The following is an 18,147-nucleotide window of genomic DNA, read 5'->3' as shown; positions in this document are numbered from 1 at the left end:
TGGTACTGTTACCGACGACTGTGCCGCTAAAGCGGAGTTATTGAACGCAGTTTTCCGAAATTCCTTCACCAGGGAAGACGAACGGAGTATTCCACAATTTGAAACACGAACATCTGCTAGCATGAGTTTCTTAGAAGTAGATACCTTAGGGGTTGCGAAGCAACTCAAATCGCTTGATACGGGCAAGTCTTCAGGTCCAGATTGTATACCGATTAGGTTCCTTTCAGATTACGCTGATACTATAGCTCCCTACTTAGCACTCACATACAACCGCTCGCTCACCGATAGATCTGTACCTACAGATTGGAAAATTGCGCAGGTCGCACCAGTGTTCAAGAAGGGTAGTAGGAGTAATCCATTTAACTACAGACCTATATCATTGACGTCGGTTTGCAGTAGGGTTTTGGAGCATATACTGTATTCAAACATTATGAATCACCTCGAAGGGAACGATCTATTGACACGTAATCAGCATGGCTTCAGAAAACATCGCTCTTGTGCAACGCAGCTAGCTCTTTATTCGCACGAAGTAATGGTCGCTATCTACAGGGGATCTCAAGTTGATTCCGTATTTCTAGATTTCCGGAAAGCTTTTGACACCGTTCCTCACAAGCGACTTCTGATCAAGCTGCGGATCTATGGGGTATCGTCTCAGTCGTGCGACTGGATTCGTGATTTCCTGTCAGGAAGGTCGCAGTTCGTAGTAATAGATGGCAAATCATCGAGTAAAACTGAAGTGATATCAGGTGTTCCCCAGGGAAGGGTCCTGGGACCTCTGCTGTTCCTGATCTATATAAATGACCTGGGTGACAATCTGAGCAGTTCTCTTAGACTGTTCGCAGATGATGCTGTAATTTACCGTCTAGTAAGGTCATCCGAAGACCAGTATCAGTTACAAAGCGATTTAGAAAAGATTGCTGTATGGTGTGTCAGGTGGCAGTTGACGCTAAATAACGAAAAGTGTGAGATGATCCACATGAGTTCCAAAAGAAATCCGTTGGAATTCGATTACTCGATAAATAGTACAATTCTCAAGACTGTCAATTCAACTAAGTACCTGGGAGTTAAAATTACGAACAACTTCAGTTGGAAGGACCACATAAATAATATTGTGAGGAAGGCGAGCCAAAGGTTGCGTTTCATTGGCAGGACACTTAGAAGATGCAACAAGTCCACTAAAGAGACAGCTTACACTACACTCGTTCGTCCACTGTTAGAATATTGCTGCGCGGTGTGGGATCCTTACCAGGTGGGATTGACGGAGGACATCGAAAGGGTGCAAAAAAGGGCAGCTCGTTTTCTATTATCACGTAATAGGGGAGAGAGTGTGGCAGGTATGATACACGAGTTGGGATGGAAGTCATTACAGCAAAGACGTTTTTCGTCGCGGCGAGACCTTTCTACGAAATTTCAGTCACCAACTTTCTCTTCCGAATGTGAAAATATTTTGTTGAGCCCAACCTACATAGGTAGGAATGATCATCAAAATAAAATAAGAGAAATCAGAGCTAGAACAGGAAGGTTTAGGTCTTCATTTTTCCCGCGCGCTGTTCGGGAGTGGAATAGTAGAGAGATAGTATGATTGTGGTTCGATGAACCCTCTGCCAAGCAATTGCAGAGTAGTCATGTAGATGTAGCTACAGTTATTATGCTATAACATGTGCAGGCATATCTACAGTTGACGATCCATTCAAGTATTTGACGAACAATACGTTCAAAAATACATTCATTTTAAACATAGCTACCACAAAATATTTCACCTAGCTAGCAATAGTATGACGCAGGAGACTATTCTTTCTTGTAAGCGCTGTGCATTAGATGTAGCCTTAAGAAAACGTGTATTCAACCACAACTAAGCGGAATGTAAAAGTAAACAGGTTTGGCGGCAGCTTATCCAAATAATAGTATATACGTAGTATATAATGCACGTTTTGTGCACTTACATCATGTACTTAGTGTCTCTGAAACAATTCGTGCTGCACGACGGAAATTACTTTTTGCTGAGGCACTTTATTTACATCTCAATGATACACGTCTACTAGAGAATATTGCTCTTTACGGCAGTCAATCCACTTGTAAATTAACACCATGATATCGTATCAGCATGAACCATAGACTTTGCCGTTGGTGGGGAGGCTTGCGTGCCTCAGCGATACAGATAGCCGTACCGTTGGTTCAACCACGAAGGAGGGGTATCTGTTGAGAGGCCAGACAAACGTGTGGTTCCTGAAGAGGGGCAGCAGCATTATCAGTAGTTGCAGGGGCAACAGTCTGGACGATTGATTGATCTGGTCTTGTAACGCTAACCAAAACGGCCTTGCTGTGCTGGTGCTGCGAACGGCTGAAAGCAAGGCGAAACTAAGGCCGTAATTTTTCCCGAGGGCATGCAGCTTTACTGTATGGATAAATGATGATGGCGTCCTCTTGGGTAAAATATTCCGGAGGAAAAATAGTCACCCATTTGGATCTCCGGGTGGGAACTACTCAGGAGGACGTCGTTATCAGGAGAAAGAAAACTGGCGTTCTACGGATCAAAGCGTGGAATCTCAGATCGCTTAATCGGGCAGGTAGGTTAGAAAATTTAAAAAGGGAAATGGATAGCTTAAAGTTAGATGTAGTGGGAATTATTGACGTTCGATGGCAGGAGGAACAAGAAAAGATTTAGGAACCAGGTTTTAAATTGTAAGACATTTCCAGGGGCAGATGTGGACTCTGACCACAATCTATTGGTAATGAAGTGTACATTAAAACTGAAGAAATTGCAAAAACGTGGGAATTTAAGGAGATGCGACATCTATTAACTGACTAAACAAGAGGTTGTACAGAGTTTCAGGGAGAGCATAAGGGTACAATTGACAAGAATGGGGGAACGAAATACAGTAGAAGAAGAATGTGTAGCTTTGAGGGATGAAGTAGTGAAGGCAGCAGAGGATCAAGTAGGTAAAACGACGAGGGCTAGTAGAAATCCTTGAGTAACAGAAGAAATATTGCATTTAATTGCTGAAAGGATAAAATATAAAAATGCAGTAAATGAAGCAGCCAAAAAGGAATACAAACGTCTCAAAAATGAGATCGACAGGAAGTGTAAAATGGATAAGCAGGGATGGCTAGAGGACAAATGTAAGGATGTAGAGGCTTATCTAACTAGGTGTAAGATAGATACTGCCTACAGGAAAACTAGAAAGACCTTTGGAGAAAAAATAACCACTTGTATGAATATCAAGAGCTCAGATGGAAACCCAATTCTAACCAAAGAAGGGAAAGCAGAATGGTGGAAGGAGTATATAGAGGGTCTATACAAGTTCGATGTACTTGAGGGCAATGTTATTGAAATGGAAGAGGATGAAGATGAAATGGGAGATATTATACTGCGTGAAGAGTTTGATAGAGCACTGAAAGACCTGAGTCGAAGCAAGGCCCCAAGAGTAGACAACATTCCATTAGAACTACTGACAGCCGTGGGAGAGCCAGTCCTGACAAAACTTTACCATCTGGTGACCAAGTTGTATGAGACATTCGAAATACCCTCATACTTCAAGAAGAATATAATAATTCCAATCCCAAAGAAAGCATGTGTTGACAGATGTAAAAATTACCGAAGTATCATTTAATAAGCCACAGCTGCAAAATACTAACGCGAATGCTTTACAGACGAATGAAAAAACTGATAGAAGCCGGGCTCGGGGAAGATCAGTTTGGATTCCGTAGAAATATGGGAACACGTGAGGCAATACTGACCCTACGGCTTATTTTAGAAGCTAGATTAAGAAAAGGCAAACCTACGCTTATAGAATTTGTAGACTTGGAAAAAGCTTTTGACAATGTTGACTGGAATACTCTCATTCAAATTCTAAAGGTTGCAGATGTAAAATACAGGGAGCGAAAGGCTACTTACAATTTGTATAAAAAGCAGATGGTAGTTACAAGAGTCGAAGGACATGAAAGGGAAGCAGTGGTTGGGAAGGGAGTGAGACAGGGTTGTAGCCTCTCCCGAATGTTATTTAATCAGTATATTGAGCAAGCAGTAAAGGAAACAAAAGAAAAATTCGGAGTAGTTATTAAAATCCATGGAGAAAAAATAAAAACTTTGAGGATCGCCGATGACATTGTAATTCTGTCAGACACAGCAAAGGACTTGGTAGAGCAGTTGAACGGAATGGACAGTGTCTTGAAAGGAGGATATAAGATGAACATCAACAAAACCAAAACGAGGATAATGGAATGTAGTCGAATTCAGTCGGGTGATGTTGAGGGTATTAGATTAGGAAATGAGACACTGAAAGTAGTAAAGGAGTTTTGCTATTTGGGGAGTAAAATTACTGATGATGGTCGAAGAAGAGAGGATATAAAATGTTGACTGGCAATGGCACGGAAAGCGTTTCTGAAGAAGAGAAATTTGTTAATATCGAGTATAGATTTAAGTGTCAGGAAGTCGTTTCTGAAAGTACCTGTATGGAGTGTAGCCATGTATGGAAGGAAACATGGACGATAAATAGTTTGGACAAGAAGAGAATAGAAGCTTTCGAAATGTGATGCTACAGAAGAATGCTGAAGATTAGATGGGAAGATCACATAACTAATGTGGTACTGAATAGGATTGGAGAGAAGAGGAGTTTGTGGCACAACTTGAGTAGGAGAAGGGATCGGTTGATAGGACACGTTCTGAGGCATCAAAAGATCACCAATTTAGTACTGGAGGGCAGAGTAGAGGGTAAAAATCGTAGAGGGAGACCAAGAGATGAATACACTACGCAGATTCAGAAGGATGTAGGTTGCAGTAGGTACTGGGAGATGAAGCTTGCACAGGATAGAGTAGCATTGAGAGCCGCATCAAACCAGTCTCTGGACTGAAGACACAACAACAACATCGTAGATATTAGGCAACACGTTACTAGGGATGAGAAAGGCTTTAAGGTTTGCAACTAAACATGCTACTCCTAGCTACTATTGAAAAAGAATTTGATTATTAACGTGTATTCATAACCATGTGTGTGGCGTTCGACTCTGTCAGCACAGACGTTTTCGTCGCCTTATTTCTAGTTAAACGTGCGCACATCTCGCTAATGGTGGACCAACATTGGACATTCTCGTCTATTCCTGGTTAGACAACGACGGTGGTAGGCACTGGGTTCGAATCGCGGTCAGGCAATACAACTGCAGTAGTCATTTAAGGTTCGAACATCACTACTGGTCACAATCTGTGATATCTACATTCTGATTTTACGTACTTACTCAATAATCCGATTAGGTGCTGGGTTTGCATGTTTGTCGCCAACATTACATGATGGCATTTCAATTTTAAACATTTGCATCCTTTGTTCCTTGACAATGCAACAATATACAACGTCTTTCGAGGTTAATTACCAAGAAGGTAATTGTTATGTTAGGGTACCTGGTTTCGTACAAACATTATCGTCATTTACGTTCAAGTTGAGAATTGACAACTGATACTAGTACAAACGTCAATATTTGACGTCTCTTTCTGCCTAGTGATAGCGTCTCAATAAGGCACAAAGCTTTCCTTGGTTAATAAAGGCTTTGCGTTCTGGGTTTGCATCCTGATCCAGAACGAAGACGTTGGTCATGTCTTTTAAAGTACAACTTTATGTACAAGTAACTGTTGATAAATAATGTGAACAATGATATTACTTGTGATTCGCTGTTAATGTTGGGATTTCCGTAGAGTGCTTGCCGCCGTTAATCACGTTTTCTTTTAACTGCTTAGTATTACATAAAGTTGATGTGATACCACTCGCCTTTGAACGTTGAACGACGTTCAGCATGTGTTAGGTAAACCTTTTAGACAGCAAAGACTTTGTTTCCAATTGCCATACAACTTTATAAATCCATATACTGTTTCATATATTTAATTGTGCCTAATGATTACTGAATGTGACAAAATTAGTTGTCTCATAACGTTTGAAATGTCACTTATTGTAATTAAGTTTAGTTTACAAACGTTAAGGATTGTCTGATGTCTTCTGTACTATCGTGGTGTCACTTTACATCTGGACGGACTGTCATAAGGACCAGTGTTCTCTAGTAGTCTCTAGCGGTACCCATTGTGCATCTTACAGCGACTGTACTGTGGAGGGTTGCGATGATGTGCAACACAGATATGCTATGCTGGTTGCATACATTCAGGTGCAGCCTACATGTTGGAATTCAGGGGGTGACCCACTTTTTTTGCTGTCAAGTATACTTGTTTAGTGTGGAGTCCTTCTGTATCGGTTAAGAGTAGGGTCTTAATATTTGTTTCAGTGCAGCCTGAGAGATGTAAAATTATTGAGCCTATATTTTCAGGCACGAAACAGCCATTTCTAAAAGCTACTTTCTTAATAGCATAAAATTAGAAATGGACTACAATAAGTTGGTTGCATATAGACGGCTTCGTCAATGCTGAAATTTTGCTGAAAGCACGATTACACTATGTTACAGAAGATTTTATAGGGGAAGTACAAGCACTGCATCCTGTTCTTTATTAATTTATTTCTAAGCCTTGTACGTATGGTAGGATGGATAAAATGCTCTAACAAAGACCTTAATTTTTTTCCCGTGTCTAGAACGATGCCTTTCTGTAAATTGTCACACATTAATGCACAGCTTCTCTCATAAAGTCTGCATCTAGATTATTTTGGATATTGGCATTCACATTGTGCTTCCTCCATCACATTCGTCATTAAACGTTCGGGTAAGGCCTCCTGTATGGCTACCAGTTTTTTCTTTGTACTGGTTTGCATTATGTAACTGGAGTACATAAAGGTTATAATATTTTCTCTTGTTTATGTAAGCTTTCACATTGTTATGAAGTTTTGCAGAATGCAAAAGTTGCCACTGCACCCTTGTTGTTCTAATTTCACAGTATGAGTCGGACACACACACACACCACCACCACCACCACCACCACCACCACCACACCACACGCGCCCGCGCGATGCAAACTGTTGTTATAACACATTTCTGTAGTACTTTCTTTAGAGTCACTTACTGAAGTTGTGAGTTATGTGAGTTCTGCACCTTGTAGTGGATTAAACTGTAATAGACTTCACCAGCGTGTGTTCCAGAACGTTATCTGCAAGAAAAATACAAATTACGAGTTTCCTTTTATCACTTCCATAAAACATCAGTCGACAGTATGTAACTGCACTACTTACAGGTTGCCGATTGAATGCTGATCGAATTTGGTACATACTCTCCCGTTGAAACTCAACAGATTTCTTATACTGAACTGATTTTTTTCTAGTTTTAGGTAATAACTATACAGTACCTTGAAATTTTTGCTCTCTGCATGGATTGCACTAATGAAAAATAATGAAAACATATCCTTACTTTCAGTACTCTGTTGGCATTGGAAGGGTTCCTGTTTGGCCTAACTGATGTTTCTGAATTCTTACTCCTCCTCAGCGAATGCAGCAAGTGCAAGGGTAACTTCCACTCATCCCACCTGCAATAGTGTACAAGTGAATGAGGTCATTCGCCCCTTACTCCAGTGCTTGTGAGTCAAAAATAATACTCTGGGGAGAGACAGGCATGTGCTAACTGTGGTAACGAAGCACAGCAATCTGCAACTAAAGGCTCCATGTTGTCAAATAATTCATTCATTAATACTCGTACAAATGGCCCATTTCCTTCAGTTTTCAACTCTCTCTTAAGAGCGACACGTTGGCAGCGGGACCTGACATTCAGCCGCCACTTTCAAAATAGATTTCACTGCAGACTGTGCAGTCGACTGAGTGAAGGCTTCACACATCCTCCGTCTTTTTTTAATTTTTTTTCCTTGACCGCTGTGTGTCAGGCCTTTGTCACTGCCTGCAACAAAACCCATGCTACTGTGTCTGGTGCGGCCCTGCCGAAGCGGCTTGAAAGCACTCCCACTTTGCCCGTCACTATCAGCTCTGCCTGTGAACCTCTGTGCACTAACACTGAAGCGTGCCACAAATAGCTTCTAGATTCTGTAACTGTATCCACTTACATCTACCACCGCTTTAAAACTGAAATAACACAATCATTAATTAAAGAAAGTAAAACAGTACAAAAGTGGCAACAAAGGTTTTAGTCAGCTTTAAGGCAGAGAACCAATGAAACGAGTATGTGTTTACCCAAATGTACAATATGAAGTCAGGTGTCTTGGGCACCCTGTAAGAAGTAGAGAAGCATGGAGAGCTGCGCTAAAATATTCTATAGACTGAACAGCAATACAGCTTAGCTTTAATGTATTATTGTTTGACATTCAGGTACATACTTTAAATGAAGCAGATATCCTTAAAACCTGTAATGAAGCTTTCTTACTCTTATGAATAGCCGGTAAATTTGTGTGTGTTGACAGAGGCAGCAACAACAGCGATGACAGGGATGGCTGGGATGGACGACTTACCGTACGACGTGCTGCTCTCCAGCTTTTCCTTCCTGCCTGTCCCAGACTTGGCCCGGTACGCCACAGTGTCCAGCCAGTGGCACGGAGTTGTGACGGGCTCCACACACCTGTGGAAGGGCAAGACGTACACCACCAACAGAAGACCGAGCGAGTCTGCAGAGACCCGTGCCGTCCTGCGCATCCTGCCGCCACTGCAGCACCTCATCATCGAGCTGGCTGACGAGTTCGCGATCCAGTTTGCCTACCCACAAATGACGCTCTCACTGACTGACACGGGAGGCATAGGGGAGTTTCCGAAACTGACGTGTGACTTTTTGCTGGCGAGAGGAGACATCGTGAGTAACATCCTGTCCTCTCAGTCGACTGTAGATTTGGCGGCACTACGGAACCTTCAGATCCTCAGGGTGCCGCCAGTCAACGTAGTGGACCCTCCTGTCTACAGAGCAGAGCACGTGGCCAGGTCTGCTCTGCAGCAGTGCCCAAATCTCAGAGGGCTGTTCATCTGCGCAGACCTCCTGTCGGCAGACTACCTCGACACACTGGAGGGATTCGACCGGTTGCAGATTCTTGAAATTGTGTGCCCCAGACTGGATAAACTGGCGTTCTTGCGGCATTGCTCAAATTCGCTGGAGGTGCTGCATCTGTGTAAGTTGTATGTTTTTGTGCGTGTCTACTTTCTGTATTATTAGCGCGCGGGATCGCGTACGCGCGCGCGCGCGCGTTTGTGTGTGTGTGTGTGTGTGTGTGTGTGTGTGTGTGTGTGTGTGTGTGTGTGTGTGTGTATACGTTTATTCTTGCAGTGATACATATATTGTCCTTAAATAAAAGTGACACAGTTTACATGTCTATAGGGGTAATCTAATAACCTACACTCCTCCACAAGAAACCAAATCAACCTCATTGAGTACGTAGTCTAGGATCATCAGAACAGGAGTAATTTTAAATCCTATGAACGGTTAACAAAGAAGAGATGACAAACTGAAATGAATTTACAAGGATGCAGTAATGAACTTAAGATTTAGCAACCTCCTCGCACCTCTTCCACTGCATGGAGGCATGCAACTGAACACTAAGATGCACAGTGACACTAAGAAACTACGTGAGGTAACCAGAAACAGAAGCTTTGTTGATCTTAATAGGTGTAATTTCCTCTCATCAGCATTGCGTCCCATCAAACAATGGTTACTTCATCAGAGCAGCGCACAACCCTGAAAGTCCAAGTCACAGCTACAGAATAAGTCTTTCCCCCATTTATTTTTTTCGTTCAGTTCAAATATCTGCGTAATTTAAACAAAACTAATGTTACAACCTAATTAATATACATAAAATAATTTTTGTAAAAATGCGCATCTTCTTGTTTTTAATTTTGTCTCATGCATTGAAAATATACATCCTTAATTACCGATATTACATAAAAATAAAGTAATGCTTTTGAGTTTAAACAAAATTTATGAAATATATTCACAATTGTGAAACCTTTCTGCCTTTAGGTGCATAAGATAAGATTTTTCCTGTTGCTGATACATGAAAAATTGTTATAGGCGGGGGCTCAGATTTGCCGCTTGTCATGAGTGAGAACTCCTAGTTTGAGTCCTGTCTGGCACAAATTTAAATGTCACCAATACACAATGTCTCAATATTTAATGTCATATTCCACAACCGTGAATAAATTTCACAAACTTAGTGAAGCTCCAACATCGTAATGAATTTAGCCCTTCAGAAATTGTTAAAAATAAGGCTCTATAAAAACAAAATTTTTAATAATTTACGAGGGATATCCAATACGTAAGGCAACACATCTTTTTCTGTGTCAATTTGGGTGGAAAAAATGAGGTTGTGGGACATCAAGGAATATTCCCGTTTCATCCCCTAGAGTTTCATAAAGTTCATATTTGTGGTTCTATACGTAGTCTTATAAATGGTAACAGAGTTGCTATCCAAGTGGTGAGCTGTCATTTTTTTTCTGGAGAACAGACCCTTCTGTGTGCCCTCTTGTAATGTTTTGTGGTTCCTGGGTGGATGAGGAGAGGGTGGTGAGATAGGTGAGTGTTCAGTTCGCTCTTGCTACAACAGAAATCGCACACATGGTTGTTCCCCCTGTGGGTCCAGGGGTTAGACTAGGCCTGCGGTATTCCTGCCTGTCGTAAAGGGAGACTAAAAGGACACTCATATGTTTCGGCCTTCATGTAATGGCTCCCAGTACGGTTTGAGCTCCATATTTCCAAATTATTCCGAAGAGTGAGCTAATTAGGGAAGGTCGCCTCAAATGCTGCCTTGTGTCCATAGTGCATTGAGATCTTTAGCCGCCTTTCTCGTCGTCGCAATGCAGCCCTGCTCATTCTCCATCTCTTGGGCGAGGACACATTCCTGAATGCGGCTTCCCCCCACGCACTATGGGGTGTCGCTTTCGGCGCCGACGACGACCATGGACTTCTTTGCTCCTGATATCCAGCATGGCAGCCAGTCTGTTGTGGAGGGGCTGTCGTGTACCCTGTTGGTTGTAGCCCCCTGACAACACAGGGATCGCTCTGCTGATGCCTGCGCCATTAACTCCCCACGTATGCTAAGGAGTAGATGCCCATCCCCCTAGGGCATCGGGACTCCCAGTAATGGCCAATGGCCATCCTGCCAGGTGGACCTTGCTGAGGCTGGGTGGCGCCCGGGGGGGGGGGGGGGTTGCCCTTGGTTGGAGTGAGTGGCATCAGGGTGAATGACCTACAATGAAGTGTGGCAGGTCATCTCTTGCTGGTGGCCAGCCACCAGCAGTCTCTAAGTGTTCCAGGGCTCAATTCAACGCACAGAAGTATGACTGCAAAACAATTCCCCTCCCTGGCCACACCATGGGAGGAGCAAAAGGCTAAGAATGGCAGTGGGACTTATTTGCCCCGGTACCTGGTTTGTATGAGGCTTGATAGGGAGTCTTTCATGACGATGAAGCCTCAGTTCTTTGTGGAGCATTTAGAGGACATTTGGAGGTTGAGCGCTTGTTCAAAATGCGCTCTGGGTCAGTCTTGATCAAAACACCATGCCCAACTACAGGCGCTCGTCACCTCTTACAAGCTGGGGGATGTTTCTGCTTCCATCACGCCCCATAACAGCTTGAATCAGGTTGAAGATTTTATATTCCACAGGGATCTTCTTTCATGATGAACTGGGTGTGAACGTAGAATGACGAGGTGTTTACTTTGCCTGACACATCCATCGGGGTCCAAGGGATAATCAGGTTGCCACTGGTGCCTTCATCTTGCCGTTTGAGGGTGACCCATTGCCTGAAAAAGTCAAGGTGATGGTTTACCACTGTGATGTAAAGCTATATATCCCTCCCCCATATGGTGTTTTAAATGCTGAATGTTGGGTCATATGTCTTCCTGGTGTACTTCCATCCTCATATATAGAGATTGCGGACACCCATCACATCCCCACAGTCCATGTGCCCCACCTCCCATCTGTGTCAACAGCGGAGAGCATCGTTGACTTTGCTCACCAGACTGCAGACTTTTAGGAAAAGAGAGGGAGAATCATGGAATATAAGACCGTGGAGCAACTGACCTACACTAAGGCTAAGCATAAGTTTGAATGCCTCCATCCTGTTCATCTGATTTCCTCTTACGCCGTTGCTACAACTGTTCTAGCCCCACCAGCTCCACCTACCCCAGTCACCTCAGAGCTGGAAGACTACACCTGCCCCCTTGATGGTGGGGGTCAATTCCCATCCTGCTCCCACACCACCTACTTCAGGAGCAACACCCCTCACCCAACCATCGGGGAAGTCCGTCCGCAGTTCTAACCTGGAGAAGCGTTCCCCTTCTTAGGCCCCTCTCGCTTGGAAGGGGTCCCTTGGGTACCTCCCTTCCCAGGTTTCCACCTGTGGGAAAGGTGACGCCTGCTAGTGGCTGAAGTGCGCAAAAGCACCTGGTCATAGCGTTTCACTATCCTCCTCTGTTATGGAGACTGACCCAGTGAAGCCCTCCCAGCCAGAGAAACCAAGGGAGCAGCAAGACAAGTCCAAGAAGAAGACCTCTAAGACTAAGGTACTCGCCGTGGCACCCATCACTTGGGCGAGGATACATTCCTGGATGCGGTTTCTTCCATGCACTATGAAGTGTCGCTTTCGGCGCCGACGACGACTGTGGACTTTTTTGCGCCCACCACTACCTACACGCTCTCCATCTTAGGATGAGGTGGAGATTGTGGCGTCAGCTGAGGACATCGATCTTGCGAGGCCCTCAGACCCAATGGATGTCGATTGCACAGGTACTACATTTGTGGCAGCAGGTGACCCAGCAGTGTAATATGCCTCCTCGGTCCCTTCACGCCTTTTTCGGCAGCAGTCAATGTCATTCTCCAGTGGAATTGCGGCGGGTTTTTCCACCACATTGCTGAGCTCCGACAACTTCTCAGCCTCCACCCTTTCTTCTGCAGTGCTCTGTAGGAAACTTGGTTTCCAGCGACGCAAATCCCCGCCCTCTGTGGCTGTTTTATGATAAGAATTGGGCAGCTTATGAGAGGGTATATGGGTCTGCATCTACGTCCTTAATTCTATTGACAGCAAGTGTGTCCCTCTTCAAAAACCTTCAGAAGCTGTCGCTGTCACTGTCGCTGTGGGCGCCTCAGGCTGTTACTGTCTGCAGTCTCTACCTTCCACCAGATGGTGATGTCCCACAGCATGTATTTGGTGACCTTATAGCCCAACTGCCGCCACCTTCTACGTTACTGGGTGACTTTAATGCCCATGACCCTTTGTTGGGTGGATTGGTGGCAACAGGCTGATGCACTGTCGTTGAGCAAGTGTTGGCACAGCTCGACCTTCCCTCTTAAATAATGGTGCCTCCACACATTTCAGTGTGGCACATGGCACGTACTCAGGCATCGAGCTCTCAGCGTGCAGCCCTAGTCCTCTACCATCTGTCCAATGGAGTGTGCATGACGACTTGTGTGATAGTGACTACTTTCCAATCTTTGTCATTGCCACAGCGTCTCTCTTCTGGACACCACCCCAGATGGGCTTTGACTAAGGGTGTCTGGGACTCATTCGCCTCCAGTGCTACTAGTGAGCCTCTTTCTCACGACACTAATGATGTGTTGGTTCACACGTTAACCACCGGGATTTTCTGCAGTGGAATCTGCAATTTCCTGTTCTTCCGAGTCCCCTCGGCAGAGGACTGTGCGTTGGTGGCACAGGAGATGGCTGAGAGGATTAGAGATGGCAGGTGAGCCCCCCAACATCATAAGGGGCACCCAACACTGGAACACTTCCTTACCTTTAAGTAGGTCCATGCCCAAGCATAATACCATATTCACCAATGGAAGCAGGTGTGCTGGGAACGGTATGTCTTCACCATTAGCATTAGTACCTCTCCCACGCACCACCCTGAATCATACAATGCTATATTCAGTGAGAGTTCCAAAGTGCCCTAGCTGCTTGCCCTGATAAAGCTCCCAGGCAGGATTACATCCACTATCAGATCACTATCAGATGCTCAAACACCTCTTGGAGGACTGCCAGCGACACTTCCTAGACCTTTTCAACTGTATCAGGGTTGAGGTTGGGTTCCTATCTCAATGACGGGAAAGCATTTTCATCCCAGTGTTGAGGCCTGGCAAGAACCCACTGGAGGTGGACAGCTACCGCCCCATCAGCGTCACAAACTTTCTGTGCAAGTTGCTCGAATGTATGGTGAGCCAGAGATTGAGTTGGCTACTTGAGTCTGGGGGCCTTCTGGTACTGTCTCAGGGTGGGTTCTGTAAGGGCCGCTCTGCCACTGATAATCTGCTCTGCCTGAAGCCTGCCACCCAAATAGCATTTGCGCGCCATCAGCATCTGGTTGCTGTCGTTTTTGACATGCGGAATGCATATGATACAACGTGGCAACAACACAGCCTCACCACGCTTTATGAGTGGTGTTTTATGGGCCTGCTCCCGATTTTTATTCAAAATTGTTTGCTTTTCTTTCCTTCCGGGTGCAAGTTGGTTTCTCCCAAGTCCAGGAGAATGGGGTCTCTCAAGTCTCTGTCTTGAGTGTCTGTTTCTTTTTAGTTGCTATCAACCAGCTAGCTGATGCTCTGGGAATGTCTGTATCGGCTTCTGTGTATGCTGATGACTTTTGTCTGTACTATAGCTCCACTAGCATTGTGGATGCTGAACGGCGGGTACAGGGCGCTATCCGCAAGCCACAGTCTTGGGCCGTATCGCGCAGCTTCCAGTTTTCGGCCGCCAAGACTTGCGTCATGCTCATCTACTGGCGTCGCACTGTTCACCCTGAACCTCGGCTTTATCTTGACAGGGAAGCTCTTGCTGTGATGGAGATGCATCGGTTTTTGGGATTGCTTTTTGATGCACAGTTGACCTGGCTCCCTCATATTTGACAGCTTAAACAAATGTGCTGGCGCCATCTTATCGCTCTTCATTGCTTGAGTCACACCAGCTAGCGTGCCGATCGGTCTATGGCATATACACTGGAGCAGCAAAGAAAGTGGAATAGACATGAGTATTCAAATACAGAGAAACGTAAACAGGCAGAATATGGCGCTGCGGTCTTCATAGCCTATAAAAGACAAAAATTGTGCATCGCAGTTGTTATATCGGTTACTGCTGCTACAATAGCACATTATCAAGATCTAAATGAGTTTGAACGTGGTGTTATAGTCGGAGCGCGAGATATGAGACACAGCATCTCAGAGGTAACGACGAAATGGGGAATTTTACCATATGACAATTTCAAGAGTGTACCATGAATATCAGGATCCCAGTAAAACGTCAAATTTCTGATATCATTGAGGAAGGGAAAAAATCCTGCAAGAACGTGAGCAGCGACAGTTGTGGACAATCGTTCAATATGACAGAAGTGCAACCCTTCCGGAAATTGATGCAGATTTCAATGTTGGGCCGTCAACAAGTGTCAGCTTGTGGACAATCGTTCAATATGACAGAAGTGCAACCCTTCCGGAAATTGATGCAGATTTCAATGTTGGGCCGTCAACAAGTGTCAGCTTGTGAACCATTCAATGAAACATAATCGATATGGGCTTTCGGAGCTGAAGGCCCACTCGTGTACTCTTGATGACTGCATAACACAAAGCTTTAGGCCTCCTCTGGGCATGTCAACACTGACACTGGACTGCTGATGAGTGGAAACATTTTGCCTAGTTGGACAAGTCTAGTTTGTATCAAGTGGATGGACATGTGTGGGTATGGAGACAATCTCATGACTCCATGAAACCTACATGTCAGTAGGGGACTGTTCGAACAGGTGGAGGCTCGGTAATGGTGTGGGGCATGTGCAGTAGGAGTGATATGGGACCCCTGACGTGTCTAGATGTGACTCTGATAGGTGACACTAATGTAAGCATTGTGTCCGATCACCTGCATCCGTTCGTGACCATTGTGCATTGCGACCAACTTGGTAAACTCCAACAGGAAAATGCGTCGCCGCATAGTCCAGAATTGCTACAGAGGGGCTCCAGAAACAATCTTCTGCAGGCCACCAAACTCCCTTGATATGAACATCATTGAGTATATCTGGGATGCCTTGCTATGTGTTGTTCAGAAGAGAAGAGAAGTGAACGTGCTCGAACTCTTACTGATCTATGGAAAGCCCTGCAGGATTCATGGTGTCAGTTTGTCCCCAGCACTGCTTCAGACATTAGCAAGTCCATATTGCAGCACTTTTGCGTACTCATGGGGGCTCTACACGGTATTGGGCAGGGGTTTCTTTGGGTCTTCAGTGTATTTGACGGCTTCTGTATGTAAATGGTGTAGATATTGGAATTGAGCGAAAAACTGAAAGGTGAAGAAATCACCATAAGATGATTCGTACCAGTGACAGAGTCAAAGGAAAGTCATAAAACCGCCTTACCTTTCTGAATTCAAATTCTTCAGAGAGCAGTTTTTTCAAGAACGTGAGAGTTGCAGTGAACTGGTTCAAATATTCGATAGCAGGGTGTTCTTGTCAGCAAAGAGTTTTTGAAGCAGCTCGTCTTGATATAAACTGGAGTTGGTTAGTGCAGTATCCCTAAGATAGTGGTAAAGTGAGTACTACCGAGCACTGCGAGGAGACGCCAGTCGACTAACGGCCACCTCTCAACTGGCAGGTTGCATCGGCGTGCCGCCACAGGAGTACACGGAGCTGCGGCGGCTGGCGAACCTGCGGAGGCTGCGGCTGCACGAGTGCCAGGTGACGGAGGGCGAGCTGCGGCCGGCTCTGGAGGCTCTGGGCTCGCTGGAGGCGCTCCAGGTGGACCGCTGCTGCCTGGTCCGTGACCTCTCGCTGCTGCGGTGCTGTGCCAGCCTGCGGCAGCTGCGCCTGACGCTGCCGCCCGTCGCGGGCGCCCCTCTGGTGCTGAGGGACCCTCGCCTGCAGTGGCTGCACCTCAACCCGCGCATGCGCGTGTCGGTGGACGCCGACCAGGTGTCGCTGCGCCTGCGCACCGTCAGCGTGTATGCGGACGGGCTGCCGGATGCGCTGCCGCTGCTGCACGCCCTGGGCGTCGACGCCGGCAGCCTGGGCCAGGTGGCCACCCTGCCGCGCTGCCCGCAGCTGAGCCAGCTCTGCCTCAACTTCCTGGTCGGTACCGACGGGCCCCAACACTCGGTCGTGTGGGTCCATATAAAGTTGACGAGTTCTCCATAAAGGTGACGGACAAAGTAAAGCATTGAAGCCTGACGCTCTCTACTTGGGATAAGAGCTGACTTGGAAGCTGCTAGCGGCTCTAACTACGAATGCAACAAGAAAAAATAAAGGTAGGTAAATGTCTCTATCCCAGTGGAAAATGAAAAGACCCCACAGGAGAGTACTGTAGGCGCCCCGGTGGTCCCGGTCGCTCACGGTCGATTAGAAGCCGAGTGGAGACCTCTCCAGTTGTCAGGATGCTAGGAAATGACTGTGGACGCGTCAGAAACGCCAAAGAAACATTACTAATTCATGACACCTTTATTCCTGCCGAGTACAATTTGGCCCACGTAACACAGGCTGGCTGAGCTTGGTGATATCAAGTACCTTCCACGAGTCCTCAGTGACTGGGATCAATGACACCAGCTGGGAGCCGCACCAGTCTTGCTAGCGCAGCTCTGCATGCTGTGACGTAGCCGGTGGAATGCCCTTACTTCGGCCGTGCGTGGCTGGCGGCGCCCGGCTGGCCTGCCGGCTCGGTGGCGGACAGCAGGCCGCTGCACGTAGGAGGCTCCGGGTTGGAGTCACGGCGCTGTCGGCACGAGAAGCGTTCTCTGCGGAGTGTACTCTATCCCACCCTGTCTTCTTTGCTGCTCCTCTTGGTGGCTCGTCTGCGGTGGACGGGCGGCGGAACGGTCTGCAGTCTCCCAGCGTCATTGGCTCACCCAGTTGTGACGACACATTCCGATACATATGCAGTCCTCTTACCTCTTGGCTAATCTACTGCCTCTGGCTCTCGGCTTAGGCAACGAAACTTCGACAATATTCCACGTTTCCTACTCTTTACTATTCCGTGACACTACAGTACTGTGGCATATCACTAGACGGTCCAAAACAGACATCGACCTTGAGGTGTAATACGTTTTTGAGGTGCAATAATAATAATAACTTTATCAGCAATTCCATGGGACCATTGATAATTTGCATGTCGGCTGCACCACTGTGTTCTGCCCGTCTGGTATGTCCCCCCCCCCCCCCCCCCTGTTGGACTGGGGGTTACAATAAGCCTGAGGTATTCCTGCCTGTTGTACAAGGCGACTAAAAGGAGTTTAACACGTTTCAGTCTTTAAGTGATGGGCCCCTGTACGGTTTGACCTCCATTCT

At 45.8% G+C, this 18,147-nt stretch overlaps 1 protein-coding gene across 1 annotated transcript in view; it reads left to right on the top strand.

Annotated features, from left to right (window-relative positions):
• LOC126291660 (uncharacterized) overlaps positions 1-18,147 on the top strand; it is a 73,362-nt gene that overhangs the window by 36,669 nt on the left and 18,546 nt on the right. Inside the window, exons 2-3 of the mRNA XM_049985235.1 lie at positions 8,327-9,019; positions 16,466-17,114. Coding sequence (XP_049841192.1) covers positions 8,344-9,019; positions 16,466-17,004 — 1,215 coding nt within the window. The 5' untranslated portion in view covers positions 8,327-8,343 and the 3' untranslated portion in view covers positions 17,005-17,114. The remainder of the gene's footprint in view (positions 1-8,326; positions 9,020-16,465; positions 17,115-18,147) is intronic.

The sequence above is a fragment of the Schistocerca gregaria genome, chromosome 9 (assembly GCF_023897955.1).
Source record: "Schistocerca gregaria isolate iqSchGreg1 chromosome 9, iqSchGreg1.2, whole genome shotgun sequence".
Lineage (NCBI taxonomy): Eukaryota > Metazoa > Arthropoda > Insecta > Orthoptera > Acrididae > Schistocerca > Schistocerca gregaria.
The sequence above is the reverse complement of the archived record's forward strand: the minus strand, read 5'-3'. Positions and strand labels throughout refer to the sequence as shown.